This window comes from Dipteris shenzhenensis, chromosome 30 (genome assembly GCF_047967505.1).
Source record: "Dipteris shenzhenensis isolate YYH24624 ecotype China chromosome 30, Dip_SZ_1.0, whole genome shotgun sequence".
Classification (NCBI taxonomy): Eukaryota; Viridiplantae; Streptophyta; class Polypodiopsida; order Gleicheniales; family Dipteridaceae; genus Dipteris; species Dipteris shenzhenensis.
The window spans coordinates 1,325,486-1,342,404 of NC_141625.1; the positions used below are offsets into that span (position 1 = coordinate 1,325,486).

Consider the following 16,919-nt stretch of genomic DNA (forward strand, 5'->3'; position numbering starts at 1 on the left):
GGAATAAGGGGAAAGCCCAATCAGCAAAGCCAATACAGGCAGGAGGTGAACACAGAGGTATCCGGGTGGGTGGTGGAACGGCTGTGAGAACAGCTTCGCAACAGCATAGTGAGGAGCTACTGTGAGCACAGCGTGGGCAGCAAAGTAGAGGTAGGTACTAGGTAGGGGGATGGAATTGAGTTTGAACGGGCAGGAGGGAAAGACTGACAACAGAGTAAGGTGTCAACAGTGAGGCGATGGTAAAGAGGTGGGGAGTAGGGCCATATAAATAGAAGGAAGCGTGATCAGTCGGGGGGGTCGGGCCAACAAATAGGTAGGGAGGTCAGATATTGGGGCCACGTGCAAGGTGTTAAACCCAAAAAAAGGGTCGATGGAAAATGTGAGGAGGGGTGATCAAAAAGGACTTAAAAATTTTTTTTAAAGGAATAATGTGGAACTAAGACAAGGGGGAAAAGGAAAGTTTAGAGTAAATACTACAAGGATTAAATAGTTAAGAAAGTAAATGCTTAAATAGTTTTTAAAAGAGGATTAAATAACAAAAAAAATACACAAAAGAGCAAGGTAAATTAAGTGAATAATTTTGATTAATTAAAAAATAAATAAAAAGAACAAATGAAGAGCTTGGAAATTAGGAAAATTGAAAAGAAGGGGAAAGAGGGGGGGTAGGGCTTGAAAGAAAAAGGAGAAAAAAGGGGGGGGGAACTTGGGAGTTTAATTTAATAAATTGAATAAAAAGGAGGCATTAAGTGGAACTAAGAGAAAAAATTAAAGGAGAGTAAGTGTAAAAAATTTAAAAGAATTAAAAAGTAAAAGGAAGAAACAAGTTGAATACATTCAAAAGGCCTGCCCTTGAAGCTGAGAGAGAGACCAAAGGCCAAAAAGTTGAGAGAGAGAAGAAGAAGAAGAAGAGAGAGAGAGAGAGAGAGAGAGAGAGAGAGAGAGAGAGAGAGAGAGAGGACTTGGATGTGCAACAAGGAGAAGAGAGAAGAGAGAGAGAGGGGGGGAGGAGGCTTGCCTTGAAATAGAAAGAGAGAAAGAGGGATGTGGAAATTAGAGAAGGGCATAAAAAATGGATGAAATTCTTTTCACTTTGAGAAGCTCACCCACCATCAATAAGGCTTCCACGTTTCGACATGGCAGGCCAAAAAAAGGAAAGAAAAGGGGGGAAGGGAAGGAGGGGGGAGAGAGGGGAGAGAAAAGTTAGTAGACAAGAGGTGTTCAAAAGAAGGGTTAGGAAGTGTGTGTGTGTGTGTTGTAGGATCGATAGGCAAGGAGAGAGTGCAGGTTACAAAGAGTCGATAAAGTTTGTCACGTCAAATCTTAGATAATGAAAAAATCTAAGTACAAGGTACTTGTACCTAGACCTAGGACTAAGTGTCCCAGGTGTCACATAGGACTAAGTGTCCTATGTGGCCTAAAAGGCACTAACACTACAAGTGCCTACACTTATGCCTACAAGGGACTTACCATGGCCTATAGGGCATCACTAGAACCACCAGAAGATGGCCTACAAACCCCCTCCATGGGATGGGCTGAAGTACTCTGGAAACATCTCAGAATACCTGGTATTTTCTGGTCATGGTGGCACATGTTCATCCAAAAGGATATAGCCACCTATGAATGTACAAGGGATGTCGATCATGTAACAAAGGGAACCAAGTGTAAAGCCTGTTGGAAGACTTCAAACTTGGGACGAGGAAGTGCCTTTGTAAACATATCTGCTATGTTGTCCTCTGTGGGAAGATAGGACAACTCTATGTCTCCTGCTGACAACTGCTCCCGAACATAATGATAGTGAACTTCAATATGCTTGGTACACGCATGAAATACTGGGTTACAAGCAATGGCCAAAGCACTCTGGCTGTCAGTGTAGACAATAGTGGAGGATGTCTAGCAAATACCAAGATCTGTAAGTAACTGTCGAAGCTAAACACACTCTACTGTAGCGGTGAAAGCTACCCTGTACTCAGCCTCACAGCTAGACGTGGCAACTGTTGGTTGCTTCTTGTTGAGCCAAGAGATACATGAATTGCCAAGCAAAAAACAATTGCCAGTATGTGACACTCTAGTGTCAGAACATCCTGCCTAGTCACTATCCGTGTAAGCATGCATGGTAAGTGAACCCTGATCACCATAGAAGAGGGCTAAATCCTGAGTGCCTCTTAGATATCTAAAGACTCTCTTCACTGCCTGCCAATGCTATGAACTGGGCATCAAAGGCTCTTCATTGCAAGGTGTAGCAAGGAGTGCAAACTCAAGAAAGTGACCATGTTGTCTGTTCCCTGATCTTGTCCGGGCAGCAAAAGGCTGATTTTGTTTGCTATCCCTCAATGTATCAAGAAGCCATCTGGGAACTTGCCTTTGCTGTCTATTGACAGCTCTTTCTTCAATCACTGCATCATGAGTAGTGGGATCATTTTGTGCCGGAAGAGAAACCTACAAATCAGCATGAGGTTGTGGCTGATTATTGCTTAGTGGAGGGTGCGCAAGAGGCTCATGTTGCTGGTCAAAATCCTCTTCTGATGATGGCAGAGGTAACCAAGACTCAAAGGCATCAAACATGTCAACATTTGGCTTTGCTTTGCAGTCCACAAGAGGAGAAGCTGAATGTTCAGCAAAGATCACATCTCTACTGATAATAATCTTCCCAGTATTTCGTTGATATAACCGATACCCTTTGCTCTCTTGGCTGTAACCAATAAATATGCATTTGATTGCCTTGTCATCAAGCTTATGTCTCAGCTGAGATGGTACATGAACATATGCAAGAGACCCAAAAACTCTCATGTGTGAAAGTGAAGGCTTCCTACCTTTCCATGCTTCAATGCCCGTGTAGGTGATCTATTCAGCACATAGTTGGCACACACTACTGCATCAAGCCAAAATTTATTGGGCAAAGACTTGGCCTTAAGCATGCATCTGGCCATCTCCATTGTAGACCTGTTTTTCCTTTCAGAAACAGGATTCTACTGAGGAGTGTAAGGAGTAGTGCATGAGTGAATAATGCCCCGTGAAGATAGAAATGCATCAAACTCCTTTGACATATACTCTCCCCCCCTATCTGTGTTGAGGGTGACAAGCTTGCATCCTGATTCATTCTCAACCATATTCAGCCATCTCTGAAAGCATAAGAAAACTTCAGATTTGGCCTTTAAAGGATATACCCAGCAATATCTTGTGAAATCATCAATGAGAGTCATGAAATACTTATACCCCCCAATGGCATTTGTCCTCATTGGGCCACAGACATCACTGTGTACTAGCTGCAATTTCCTTTGGACAATTCTTTTGAAAAGGAAATCGATGCATCTTACCCAAAAGACAACCCTCACACACATGTTTGGAAACTGTGTGAGTCTGAGGTACATCATTTGCCATCTGCTGTGAATGTAGCTTTGCAAGAGCTCTAAAATTGAGATGGCCCATTCTCTCATGCCAAAGATGACTTTCAGCAAGCTGTGAATCTGAAATAGCCAATGCTTCAATAGAAAGTGCAGCTGAATGATGATCAAGGTGATAAAGCCCTTTTTGCAAAGTGCCAGTGAGAACTATGGCATTATCATCACGAAGATCAAAAACTAGACATCTGTAGCCATAAAAAATTACTCTGAAACCTGAAGTAGCAATTGCTGAAATTGAAATCAAGTTGACTTCAATGCCAGGCACAAAAAGAACATTTGTTAGAGTGACAGGATGGCTTGAAATGGATGTGAGCTGCACATCTCCAACTTCTTTTACAACATATGAAGCATTATTAGCACACGTAACAGTCCCCCCTCGAGCTGCATCAGCTATAAAAAGTGAAACAACTATTTGCAAGATGTGACATGCTTGGAAGCACCATTATCAAAGTACCAGGACTGAGCGTCATTAGCAGTAAAGAGTGCATCAACTTTGGAGGGATCAAATGAGCAATGGACAGCCCATGCCCAATCATCCTGAAGAGCATGTGCATGTGAAGCATCTGCTGGCTCATGGGATTCAATAGCATGTGAGGCATTAACTGTCAATCCTGCTTTCTTTTTCTCCGAAGCAATGCGCTTCCTGCATTCTGAAATGTCATGTCCAGGCTTGTGACAATAGTTGCATCTTTTCTTCTTTGCCTTATCTGCTGTATTTTTAGATGCATGGGAGGAATTGCAGCTGCTATGCGCAGATTTTGGCTTGCCCATAGGCTTGGAAGCCTTCCCTCTTCCTATCTGCTGTGAAGCAAATGCATGATCATGAATAATGGCTTGTCTATTAGCTCTACTTTGCTCTTCCTGCAAAAGCAAAGTAACTAGCTGATCAAAAGAATAGTGGTCTGGATTACCCATGGCCACTAATCAAAGGGTTGTAGCAAACCCTTGATGTGTATCTGGCAATCCATTCAATGTGGTACTGACAAGCTGTGAATTTGGCACCACCTCATCAATGTTGGCAAGCTTTTCCATGAGGTCCTTGATCTTTGTCAAGTATGAATCCATGGACTCACCTTCATTCATACCGACTTCCTGTAATTGCCTTCTCAAATATGCAACACGAGCTTCATTGCGAATCTAATAGAGAGAAGCCAATTTATCCCAAGCATCCTTTGCTGTCTTGCAAGACCGGATGTGTGGAATAATGATTCTCTTGCATGATAAAGCAATGCATGAATGTGCATTTGCATCTCTTGCATCCCATCTTGACTGTTCTTGAGTTGGAAGAGCAGTAACAAGAGTGCTAAAGGAAGAGGCATTAGGAGGAGTACCCCCTGCAGAAGGACCAGCATTAGAAGCAACCACTGTAGCATTGGCTGACCTCAGATCAGCTCTAGAAACAATATTCCACAAATGCTTTGCAGCAAGAATATGTTTCATGAGATAAGGCCACATCGGATAGTTGGTGCCATCCAACTTATCATCTTCACGAAGAACTCCAAAGAAATCTTGATTGTTCCCAACCATAGCAAATGTGATACCCTGAACCCAAAAGCCTCAAGGCTATCACTGCAAAAAGCTGACTGTCCAAAAATGACAACAAATATCTGCAAATTTCTGACCCAAATCAAAGGGCAAATGCAGATCTGATCCAAATGTGACTGTGGCACTTAATGTTCACTGCAAAAACAGCAAATCTGGCAAAAGCCCCAAATTTAATGAGGGCAAATAGGCCAAAAAGAGGGCAAATGTAGAAAAGCCCCAAATTTTGCTGAAATTTTTGCAAATGTGACCCCTTGAAGGATAATCTGACTCAATGTCCTGCAAAAGTGACTCAATGTCTGATAATCTGACCCAATGTATAGCCTCAAGGCTTTAAACTGAAAAAGTATGATTTGTTGTCCCAAACACCAACTAAAATTTAGCTCCCAACACAAAAGCCCCAAATTTTATTGACCTGAGTGATGACATGGCACAATGTGACAGTCCTGAACCTGAAATTAATTGAAAACTTCAATTTTTGGAAAGATTTCTGTTGTCAACCTTGTCCAAAATTTGACAGGTTGAAGGTCCAGATGTCAAAAGCCTCTTGGAAATTAGGGTTTGACAGTCAAATACTATCCAAAAACAGTAAAAGACTGCAAATATTGATTGTGTATTATCTTCTGGTCCCCTGAGCATAAAGCTGAGACTAAAAAGACCTCAGTAGATAGAATATAACAGGCCACAAAGCTGATGCAGTAGATTGAAGTGCAAAAACGACTGGAGCATAATTGGAACTGCACTTAGGCACCTCGAAATAAGTGTGTAACTGCAAGTGTTTTGTTGGGGATCTGAATAGGTTGCGATAGTAGAACGACTCCTGCAAATGACTGTGAAGAGGTGACTGAAGGTTCACGGAAGTTGGGTGCCTAGATTCACTAAAGCATCACTTGAACTAGGCGTCTACTAGAGGGAAGTGCAAAAGCGACGACTGATGGCCACGGTACTGTGTAGAATCTCGAAACTGCTGCAACTGGAGCCTACGAGGAGTCGCCTCAATCTGGGAACAGCAAAGAGACACTTGGTGGCGATGAAAGAGCTCAAGAAGCCTTGGATAGCAAACAGAGGAAACGTACGGTGATCCGCACGTATTTGTACGGAAGTCCGTACAACTGTACGAAAAAAGGAGGCGCAGGAAGCAGATCTCGCTCTGATACCACTGTAGGATCAATAGGCAAAGAGAGAGTGTAGGTTACAAAGAGTCGATAGAGTCTGTCGCGTCAAATCTTAGATAATGAAAAAATCTAAGTACAAGGTACTTGTACCTAGACCTACGACTAAGTGTCCTAGGTGTCACATAGGACTAAGTGTCCTATGTGGCCTAAAAGGCACTAACACTACAAGTGCCTACACTTATGCCTACAAGGCACATACCATGGCCTATAGGGCATCACTAGAACCACCAGAAGATGGCCTACATGTGTGTGTGCATGAGAGAGAGAGAGAGAGAGAGAGCATGGGGGGAGGCTAGTATTAACATCTTCAAGGCAACAAAAGACCTTTGAGACAAAGTACAATATAATTCATGAGATATTAGAAGGGAGAGCTTAACTACCTTTCTCGTCTAGTATGACGTTGGACAAGGGTAGTCCATTGGGATTTATGGTCTCAAAGTTGTGCCATCATCGTAGGACTCAGTAGGAAAATTGAAAGCTGAAAATTAAGATGGTGAACTATGGTAAGAACTAGGGCCTCATCAACTAATATAATGGAGGCAAATGTATTTGATTGACCAACAATCGTGTGCATGTTTCTATGATGATATATTAGAGCTTCTGGATTGATGGGGTGAGGTTTGACTTGTACACCAAGTTGTGTGCCTCTTTGTTGGGATGGCAATGTGGCTATGTATGGCCTTTCATTACGCTACCCCATTGCTATGAGTGGAATGTTTTGCATTTTTCCTCATTAAAAAAACATCATGAAAGGTTTTTACGACTTCACAAACCCAAAATGATATTTCCCGCCAGAGCTTTTGGTACTCCAATTTGTTTTCTATGTCACCGTAAGTTGAAATAAAGTACCACCTACATCGTGTGCTCCCATGAGCAAAAATAAAATACCACCTACACATTTTTGAAGCACTGCAATGGGCTCTCTTTGGATGACCCTTTGTGGTCTTTCCATTAGCCTAAGACTAAAAAGAAATCCTTTTGGTGTGACATGTTATGATGCACTATAGTTGATGTGACAAACAAATTTTGGAGTAATAATAGACAATTTCAATTGTTGGATGGTAAGGCTATGTATCTTGTATTACCACTATCCATGCAATATTTCTGAGTTGGAACCCTTTTTGCTTTTGTGTACGGCAGTGTGGCCTTTGATTATAACAAATTTAATTGCGCTATTTGTAGTCTTTGATCGTGGTAATTGATGGAAACCTTTCCTTTTAGGGTTTTTAGGTGCTGTCCCTCTTAGAGCACCCCACATCTAGCCTGTCGACTGGTTGTGTTTCTTGGTTTTTCCCCAAAGCCTCTTGGTAGTGGTTTTTAGAGGGCTGGGCCTTCTCCCCCCTGCTTGGAGCTCTCTTTGTTGGTCCTTCCTAGCCAGCCTCAACGGACCTTCAAGAGGGCCTTTCCTCTCTCAATCACCTCTTTTCTCTTTTCCTTCCTCTTGCGGCGCCCACCTAAGATTTCTTGTGCATTGTACAAGACTATTGAAAGCATGGAAGAGTGAACCGTGAAGGCTTAGGCAAAAGGAGATTTCTAACTAAAATGAAGAGAAACTCAAGATGTTATTGGCTTGTGTGAGGATATAAGCACATTCATAATTGGCCCACAACTCTTCCTAGAAGAATGAAGTATTCTCTATAAAGGTAGAATTTTTCTTTTTAAGGGTACAATTCTCAACCGTTTGAAAAAGTATAGGGGACCCATGCAATAAACATAGTATGGTGTCAACCCTACAAAGTACAATGTATGCGCAATCACCCTATTCATCAATACACACATCAGGCCATCTACATGGAGGGATCGCTGAACTGAAAGCTTTGCGCCTCGACCATGGGCATGCCTCCTAATTCTACATTATTTCTACCATATCATGTTGCGCACTTGCATATTAATAAACACAATAACATTGATCATTTTTTATCGATTACTCTAGGTACATGTGTGCATGACCCAAAAAAAAAGTTTCCTCTTATCCTCCCATATTCACTCAGTGCCTCTCTTCCCTATGCTTCAAACCACTCCCTTCTATTGAGATCTTTAGGAGTCCCCATCCCTTGCCTCTCCTCCGTCACTCTAGGTGTTCCACTGCTATTTTCTAGCTACCTCTATGAACTGTTTCTTTGTCTGTGTTTATATCTATTTCCATTCGTCAAAGTTAGCTGAGTGATTTTGTGCAGAAGCTATTACAGTAGCACACGTGCAATATCATATATGACATTTGCTGTGAATGGATTAACATCTGAGAGGACAACATGAACATGGGGATGTATTGTATGAACAAACAATTGAAGTTAGAAGACGTGAATGGATTAACATCTGAGAGGACAACATGAACATGGGGATGTATTGCACGAACAAACAATTGAAGTTAGAAGACGTAGAGCACTTGAAATGCCTCAATGAAATATCAAGAGTCAGCTACGATTGGAGTGGATACCCAATAGGGAGGAGGATTACTAGGAAGTGAGCGGCAAACATAGTTTCAACATAGTTTTTATGTTCATGATTTATCTCGCCTGTTGAATCTCCATGAAGACTCATCACGGTCACCACCACCACGAGGCGCCTCATACCTGGCTTTAGGTGGCATATACTTGCCAGTTTGTGCAGCAGGCTTCTCTGGTTCTCGATCGCTTCTTCCCCAGTTATCGTCCTCTCTTGCCCGTACCCTGAATGGCTGTGGCCTCTTATCATCAGCAGGAGGTGCCAATCGATCATCAACTCGGGGACTGGTCCACCTATCAGGTTCCTGATCACCATCAGTAAGTTTCCTGCGCATTGATGGAGGGACAAATTTAGCTGGCTTTGGCTCTTCCGATCTGGACACCAGAGCCTGCTTCGCCAATCGGTCTCGCTCCTCAAGTTCCAGTTCCTTTTGCCTTTGCTTGGCAGCAATCTCATCCAGCTTTGCTCTTCTTTCAGCCTCCTCTTTGCGTCTCAATTCCTCCTCTGGAAAGCAAGTAAAATACATGAGAAACATTCAATTACAAAACATTTGAACAAATGCACTGACCAGAAACCTCGGCACACCTTGTCTCTTCCTGGATGCTTCTTCTTCCCTCATTTTCAGCAAACGAGCTTCCTCTTGCTGCCGATAATATTCCATCTTCCTCCTCTGTTCTCGCTCTTGCCGACGTATCAATCTCATTTCTGCAAGCCTTTCCTCCCTTTCCCTTTTCAGCCTTTCAAACTCTCCTTTACGGCGGTTCATTACCTGGGATTGAAATATGTTCTGTAAACAACACCACCAAAAAGAAAGTCTGCTCAGTTATCCATGAACAATTGAGATAAGATGTATAAAAATATTGCATTGCTGAATCTTGTTACCTTGTCATTGACCATATGAAGAAGTCTGGATTTCTCAGCTACATCAGCCGCATGCTGCTGCTTGCTTTGCTCAATAGTCAGCTGTGGTCATTCACAGCACAGTGAGAAAGCTAGGCACCAACCAGGCAACCATTTTCCAACACATGAAAAATTAACAATCATTGATAAATCTAGCTAAGCTGGACCCAACCTGCTGCTGCTGCTCATAGAAGATCTCATCATCTTCAAGGCGCTGTTGGTATGCTGCCTCAATCAAGGGGCACTCTTCTTCTCTTCTTGCCCTCTCCAAGTGGTCCATTGTCTTCGCAATTTTCTGTAACTTACGCTCAAACTCTTGTCTTTCCCTCTGTTGTTCATTCAAAGCCTCTTCCATAAGGCTCTGCTTTGTCACCTTTGTATCCTGCAATAAAGAAGAAGCATCAGAGACAGATACCAGAATTCACACTGTGCGACCTTATCTACCGACATGAAACACCTAAACATCATCATCATCATCATCATCCTTTCCCTAACCCTTAAGACCCAAGAAACTAGCTTAAAGAATTTTGTGTCATTTCCCAAAATTTCCTGCCGAGAAAGCAATGATATCCACATATATACAAGCATACGGAAGAAAGGCTGGTACCTCAAATAAAAAGAAAATTGCATGCAATCATCCAAAATACCGATATCCTCCTTTTGAATGTAAAAATACTTAGCTTTGAATTTGAAAGACGAGTTAATTGTAAGCTGTTCGTAAGGTAAAACCTCAGACTTCATTAAAAGGCCAAAGTTAGTGAGGTTGGACCTAATTGTGCTAGGGGAAGATTTGGGTCAACGTATAAGCACTCTCCCCAACTCTCATTTTTTATGTGTTGTGTCAGTGTACTTATGTATGTCCACACTCACACACACAGGACTTTGCAGAGGTCAGGTCCTTGCACTGGTAAGAACCGTACCAAACACACAAAAAGTTCTGTCAAAGTTATCTGATGACTTACTCCATCAACAACCGTACCGAACACAAAAAGTTATGTCAAAGTTATCTGATGACTTACTCCATCAACAACAGTTTTCTTTCCTTTTCTTCCCTTCTTCCTCTCAGCCTCTGCCAGCAGCATCCTTGCTTCCTCCAATTCCTTCTCTTCAATTTCTTTCCGGATTCGAGCCTCTTCACGTTTTGCAGATTCACTTGCCAACCTTTTTTGTTCAGCCTCTTCAGATAGCTTCTGTTGCTTTTGCCTCTTTGATTCTTCCTCACGTTCCTGGAGGGAAACACAGAGGAACCACAAATCAAAGTTAACAGGTTTAAGAGGATTTTCCCCTGGGGGGGAAAAAAAGAAGGGGCAAGGGGAAGAAGGAAGGTGAAGGGGGGGTGGGATCATTAGCTTTAATACCATTACAAGCATGAGCCTCTCCTGTTCCTCCTTTCTCCTCTCTATGAGGACCTTGCGAGCCAGAAGCTTCTTGTGCTCCTTCTCTACAATTACTGACAGCTCAGAGAATGGCTGAGCCTGCCTTGGAAGCTTCTCAATCAAAGGAGGATTGATAAGGCCAATCGCTTTATTTAGCCGCTTTGCCAAAATAGTAAGGTGGTTCTTTATTTTATCTAACTCAAGATCCTGCAAGCAAGTTGCAACACGTCAAAACTCATGTCTATAAAAGAGTATCCTGGTACTCAAAACTATGGGACATGACAAAGTGTTCTTGATGTGATGGCTGATACACTCAAGTGCAGTTAAGCACATCCACAGCTGCCTATAAAAGATCCAAAGATTTTAGCACTCTTTGCATGCTATAAGAGAACATCATCAAACAAATAGCCCACCTGACTGCCAAACTGTGCAACACCCTTCAAATGATCTATTTTTACTTGAACAAAATTGTACTTCACAGCATCCACTGCAAGTTTCTCCACAATTGAAAACTCAAAAAAAGGAACCATCCTGATCAAGGCTCCAATCTTCACAGTCTGGTATACCTGAGACACCTGTACAACAATAATACCAAACCAGTTAACATTGAACCATCATACACAAGCACGCTGACATCAACAAATTCTCTACCACAGCAATCTTACCTGTTGTAACGCTCTTAAAGTCGTTATTATCTCCAATGCAGGAACATACTGCTCCAACTGTACTTCCGGAACAGGTGAAGCTGATGACAACTTGTCACTAATTTTTGACAATTTAGAAAGCAAAGGCTGGACCTTAGAAGCAAGGTCCAAAGGATGGAATTCATTCTCCAACAGACTGTAAAGGTCCTTGACCTCTGGAGATACATATGTCACAACACCCTTAGCCACCTAGACAAACAAAAACCATGTTGTATGAGGCAAAGAGAGACTTCTCACATTGTCTTAGAACCAACATATATGACATGGACAAGATTCAGAAGGCCACAGTATGACTCACAAGTTCTGACAATAGAGCTGAGCGTGAGAGCTGCAAAAAAAGGCAACCAAGCGAATCAGTTAACACAAAGTAAAATCACATGCATACTCTTTCAGCTGCACATTGTAAGCATGGAATTTCAATATGCGAACTCGACCTTGCAGTTACTTACAACTTCTCTGGTGTCCTTCTTTGGGTCAAGTGTGAAACCCAAAAGACTAGCCATACGAACATTCCTGTCCTTTTCCATCTCAAGCTCAAAATGAGAAGCACCATGCTTATGGTCATATGGGAGCACAGAAATTGCTGCCAATAGCACTGATGATGCCATCAACTGCAAATCTTTCTGAGTCAGATTCTTGTTGTAACTTTTTTGTAGATTGTAAAGCTTGTACCATGCATAAGCATGGTACAAATTACTATCTGAGACCCAAAATATCTTTGTCAATTTTGCATAGTATATGGCCATCATCTGAGGTTTTGGACTCTTCTTCACCATTGACATGAGGCCATGAATATCCTCTATCGAGCGGAAAGCCTCCTGTAAGCAAAAGAACCAAATGAGAATATTAAAACCAATAGATCAAGGGGCAAAATCCAGCAGCATGCTGCAACGATTTAGAAATAATATGAGTAAAAAATAGGCATGCAAAGAAACACCCTTAAACAAACCACACCTGCCATAGTTCCAACTCAGTAGCAACCTTCAACTGCTCAAATCTTGTATCTAGATACAGCTGCAAGCTCTCAGGTAATGTCAGATCAGGCCTGTCCCTCTGGTCTCTGTATTTGTTAAGATTGATTAAATGATTTCGCAGGATTTCGCAGAGCCGGCGAAATTCAGTCGTACGTTTATATTGAAGACAAAACTGGAAGGCCCTGTGTGCAGTCATCTGCACAAGCAAAAATGGTAATACATATTACCCACCAGTAACAACAATGAAATGCTACAAAAAGGTATATGAATTGACCTGCAATAACCTAGATACTGACTTGCTCGCCCTGCATGTCCATTTAGTCCCCATTACATGCTACCATTGTCATCAATGCTCAGCAAGTTTTCACCACATATTTAAAGACAAATGCACCCGAGCTTATAAATTCAAAATTAATGAAAGCCAAAGACGAGGACAAAAATAACAAAAGAGAGATGTAGAACGAAGACAAAGAATGTCCTTAACAAAGATGCAAAACAAAACTCAAGATAACAAAGTACTTAGTAAAGAAATGTCTAACATAATAACATCATGACTCATGAGCACACAAGTGTGAGCATAGACTTCAGCATAAACAGATGATCTAGCACGTACGTATTCAAATTTCGCATACCCACACACATTTGAGCATCCACCGTACTAAGTTTCTATCAATGATTGAAGGGCAAACTCAGTCTGAGTAGGGCTTTCATAAAGGAGACTGCTCATCAAAAAAGTAACCCACCTTCTCTTCAGCTAATCTCTAACTATCTGTGAAGTTTAGTCTCCCAAAATATATCGGACAGAACGACACACCAACTAGAAATAGAGAAAACTATCAGTACATAAGCAGGACAGAACTTGGACAAAAAAATCACAATGCAAACTCTGCATGCAAACAGTACAGTTTTAACCTCATCACAGTGACCTCAAGATTGAAAACCATAATGTCCATCACAAAAAGCAAGGAGTGGCTACTATGGCATCCCCACAGGCGTAGTCAGTGCCATACGGTTAGATCTACTCACTCCTCCACAGCCACTCACCAATAGACACTTGATCATCCATCTATACAGAAAGGCTAAAACTAAAATAAAAATGGCTAATCAAAATGTAGCCTGATACAAGCTCCAACTGCTGAATTCCCATGGAAATCCTTGCATACATAACTTGGCAATTTGTGATCAAACCTGAAGATCTAATACAGCAAAAGTCCACATCAACACAAAAAGTAAATATATCCATTATCTCTCCACTAACCATGAAAAGGAAAATATTTCATTGACAAGATTAAAAGAAGACACAAACGATGCCACCTTTTAATAGCTATCAGAAAAAAAAGTGGTTAAAAAACTCGGCGTGGAGAACTCAAACAAAGGAATGGGACAACGTTGTCAAAACAAAACACCTTTGACCTGCCTAATTTGAGCCATACCGCATATAAAGCCTCCAATTTGGAATTATTTCGAAGGATTTCGAGAACTGTTCGATATGTTTCCCATAGGAACTTAAACCAGGGAGTCACAAGCTCTCTGTCAGAACGCTCTTTTCCCTTTTCACCACTGACATAGCTAAGCATCAAATCTTCGGGCCTCTTCTCTGCTTCGAGATCCTCCACATCCAACGTAACCTCAGCTGCTGCTTGAGCCTGAGCCTTCTCTGCTCGCTCACTGGAAAGTTGCAAGAAGTACTTGATAACCTCTTCCAAAGAACTGACGTTAACTTGCTGGCATACAATTCGATACTGAATCAGCCCATCTTTGGCAAACCTCCCTTTCCTCATATCCACACACAGCTCGATATATTTGAACATGATCCTTTCCAATGTCTTCTGCCATGCTCTGTAACGTTTTGAAGTGATAAGGTCGTGCAGAGCCTGTAATGCAGCCTGCTTCTGTCCAACATTCATAAGTTCTGGAAGTAAACGGATCAATGTTAGTGTTTTTGTGACGCTGCTCGATTGTAAGGGGTACCGGAATGCGCTACAAACGAGTTTACGACGCGCAAAAGGCCCGCTTAGACATCAGAAAGAAAGCTTGTGCGCTACCGAAGATTGTTATTGATTTAGACGCATAATTAGTCTCCGATCTACTGCAGAAGGGCGTCTAAGAAACCTCAGACGCAAACCGACTAACGACTTATTATTCCTTCCCATTCTGCTTTTTTTTTGGGGGGGGGGGGGGGGGGGAGGATGTTAACTAGATCAGGAGCTAGAAATTGCAATCGAGATGTTTATGGGGGGGCAAAGAGGCAAACCTTCGGCGCGCTTGAGGGCATTTTCGGGCTTGGCGAAGGTGGCCATGGCGGAGAAGGGCAGCAAAGAAAGGGGAGGAAGAGGCAGGGCAGATGGAGAATGGATGAGGGGGATGAAGAAGTAACTCCTGAACTGCAAGGAGCTAGCTTTCTGAAAAGAGAGAGAAAAGCAAAAGCCCTAATTGGCCGCCTCTTACACTTGGTCGGATCTTTACTCCTACACACTACTACTGGGTTTTAGGCTGGTTACACACCGCCGCCCCCGCCCACGCTACGCCTCGCTTGCGCGGGCCAGCCAGACCGAAAGAGAAATGAAGAAAGTGTCCAGCAATGTTTACACCCTCATCTCCATCCAGCACCTCTGGCTGACTGTGTGCGGACGAGGATCTGGGCAAGGAAGCTCGAGAACAGGGCGGGGCCTCCCTCCGCAATTAGGTGTGTATACAAGCGCCGCCTGTCATGGGTTTTCTATTCGTTTGATTGGTCGTTGATTGAATTCTTGGGTGTCTTAGTTAGGTAAGAAACGAGCCTTAGATCCCCTTGTCACACCCCCTTGCATGTGACCACCGGCCTCCATCTTTCGCTTGCTAGCTTGGTTTTCGTCCGCCCATACAAGAAGAAGCCAAATTGAGGCATGGCCGCCGGTTGTAGTGGTTCACACCACCTGATGGTTATCAAGTGCTAATTTATGTCACCAACTTGTGATTGGAGTAGCGGTTGGAGGAGATGGAATGGGCCAATCACGTAGTAGTTGGAGGAGTGGCCATGGAGTGGGCAGCCTCAATGCGTCAGACACAAATCTTTTGTGTCAGTGTTCGGGCCCATCGCTCTATTGGGCCGACTACAATAGCAACCCTTCATACCACCTTTTGGAGGATGGCCAATGGGTGGTGTGTCATATTTTTTGCCCTTTCGATACACCATTGCACATGTATGCCTAACTTAACTCTCCTAAAGCACATGTACATCCGCTCTAGGCAGCCAAGAAGTCACTAAACTCAAGACTTCATTTTTGTATCACCGAGGTATCCATGTAATCTCACTTCAAATTGGACCCCGATCAGGATAGTGTGATCTAGTATGAACGAATCATGTGAGATGAAAGTACAAGGCTCTTGGAACGCATGGCACACTTTGTGTACAAGATTGGGATCATGCAACCATCAACTTTCCATCGTGATTTGTGGGCTCATGGCAACCAATTCAACATCATTACCTACAGAGCTCTTCTAAACATGATGTGCCTTCCATAAGGCTAATACCAACACTTAATTCAAGTAATAGACTGTAACCCAAGCAAATAAATATCAGAGCCCAAACTCATCCCGACCTAAATTTGGCCAACTCTAGGGCATGGTCATCTTACTCATACAAGTTTTAAGGTATATTTGTGTTGCTTTCCAAATTGGATTATGCGCACAATTTTGTCCAAATCTCTTGGCACAAGAAAGGTTAGATAACTCAATTCTTATATATGACCAGCCCTATAAACTATGCATTGTACATAATGCCCACACCTTGGTTTACATGTTTACTAAGTATATAGATAAGATGCATTTATATTATATGCCCCTTGAGCCAAAGCACCATGGTTATATAAAGAAACACGTGCGCATAAAGAGACAAAGCATTTGGAATTACCATCAGGGAGTTGTGTCAATCAAGTACAGTTTTATTTCCATATATGCTATTATTCTAAGTGAAAATCTATGATATGGAAATGAGTAAATTCCTTTTAAGTGACCATGGCATGGATGAACCTATTGACCCCCTTGTTTGAAAATGCATTGGAACATACAGGAGGAAAGCTATATCTTCTAGCATTCCTTCTTCAGTCCTTTCCATGATGAAGGCCTCTAACATGAGCCACCGCATCGTCAAAGTCTTCCATCTTTGGCTCAAAAGTCTTTAAGAGATGCACTCAAGGGGCTTTTGAACACTTTGAGTGGTAGTGCTCTCTCAGGTTGCAACCATGACAATGTGGTGCTCCAATAGCCTTGGTCTACAAACCCATTAATCTCATTGAATTGCATTGATTACCCTTGCAATATCTAAAACTAGAGTGTCAACTGTAGGGGGAAGAGAAACACACTACAATACTCGAATTGACTAGGGGGAAAGAGATCGCATCCAGACTACGTACTCCTAGCT

At 42.4% G+C, this 16,919-nt stretch overlaps 1 protein-coding gene across 1 annotated transcript; it reads right to left on the reverse strand.

Annotated features, from left to right (window-relative positions):
• Positions 1-8,435: 8,435 nt before the first annotated feature.
• On the reverse strand, positions 8,436-14,996 carry EIF3A (eukaryotic translation initiation factor 3A). Its single transcript, XM_087401269.1, has 13 exons — positions 14,772-14,996; positions 13,951-14,429; positions 12,498-12,713; positions 11,993-12,361; positions 11,842-11,871; positions 11,505-11,732; positions 11,253-11,414; positions 10,822-11,046; positions 10,483-10,689; positions 9,636-9,845; positions 9,446-9,526; positions 9,149-9,350; positions 8,436-9,067 (listed from the first exon to the last, which is right to left on the reverse strand). Exons 1-13 carry the CDS (start codon positions 14,815-14,817, stop codon positions 8,619-8,621), a joined length of 2,904 nt encoding a protein of 967 aa, XP_087257395.1. The 5' UTR covers positions 14,818-14,996; the 3' UTR covers positions 8,436-8,618.
• Between the last annotated feature and the right edge of the window lie 1,923 nt (positions 14,997-16,919).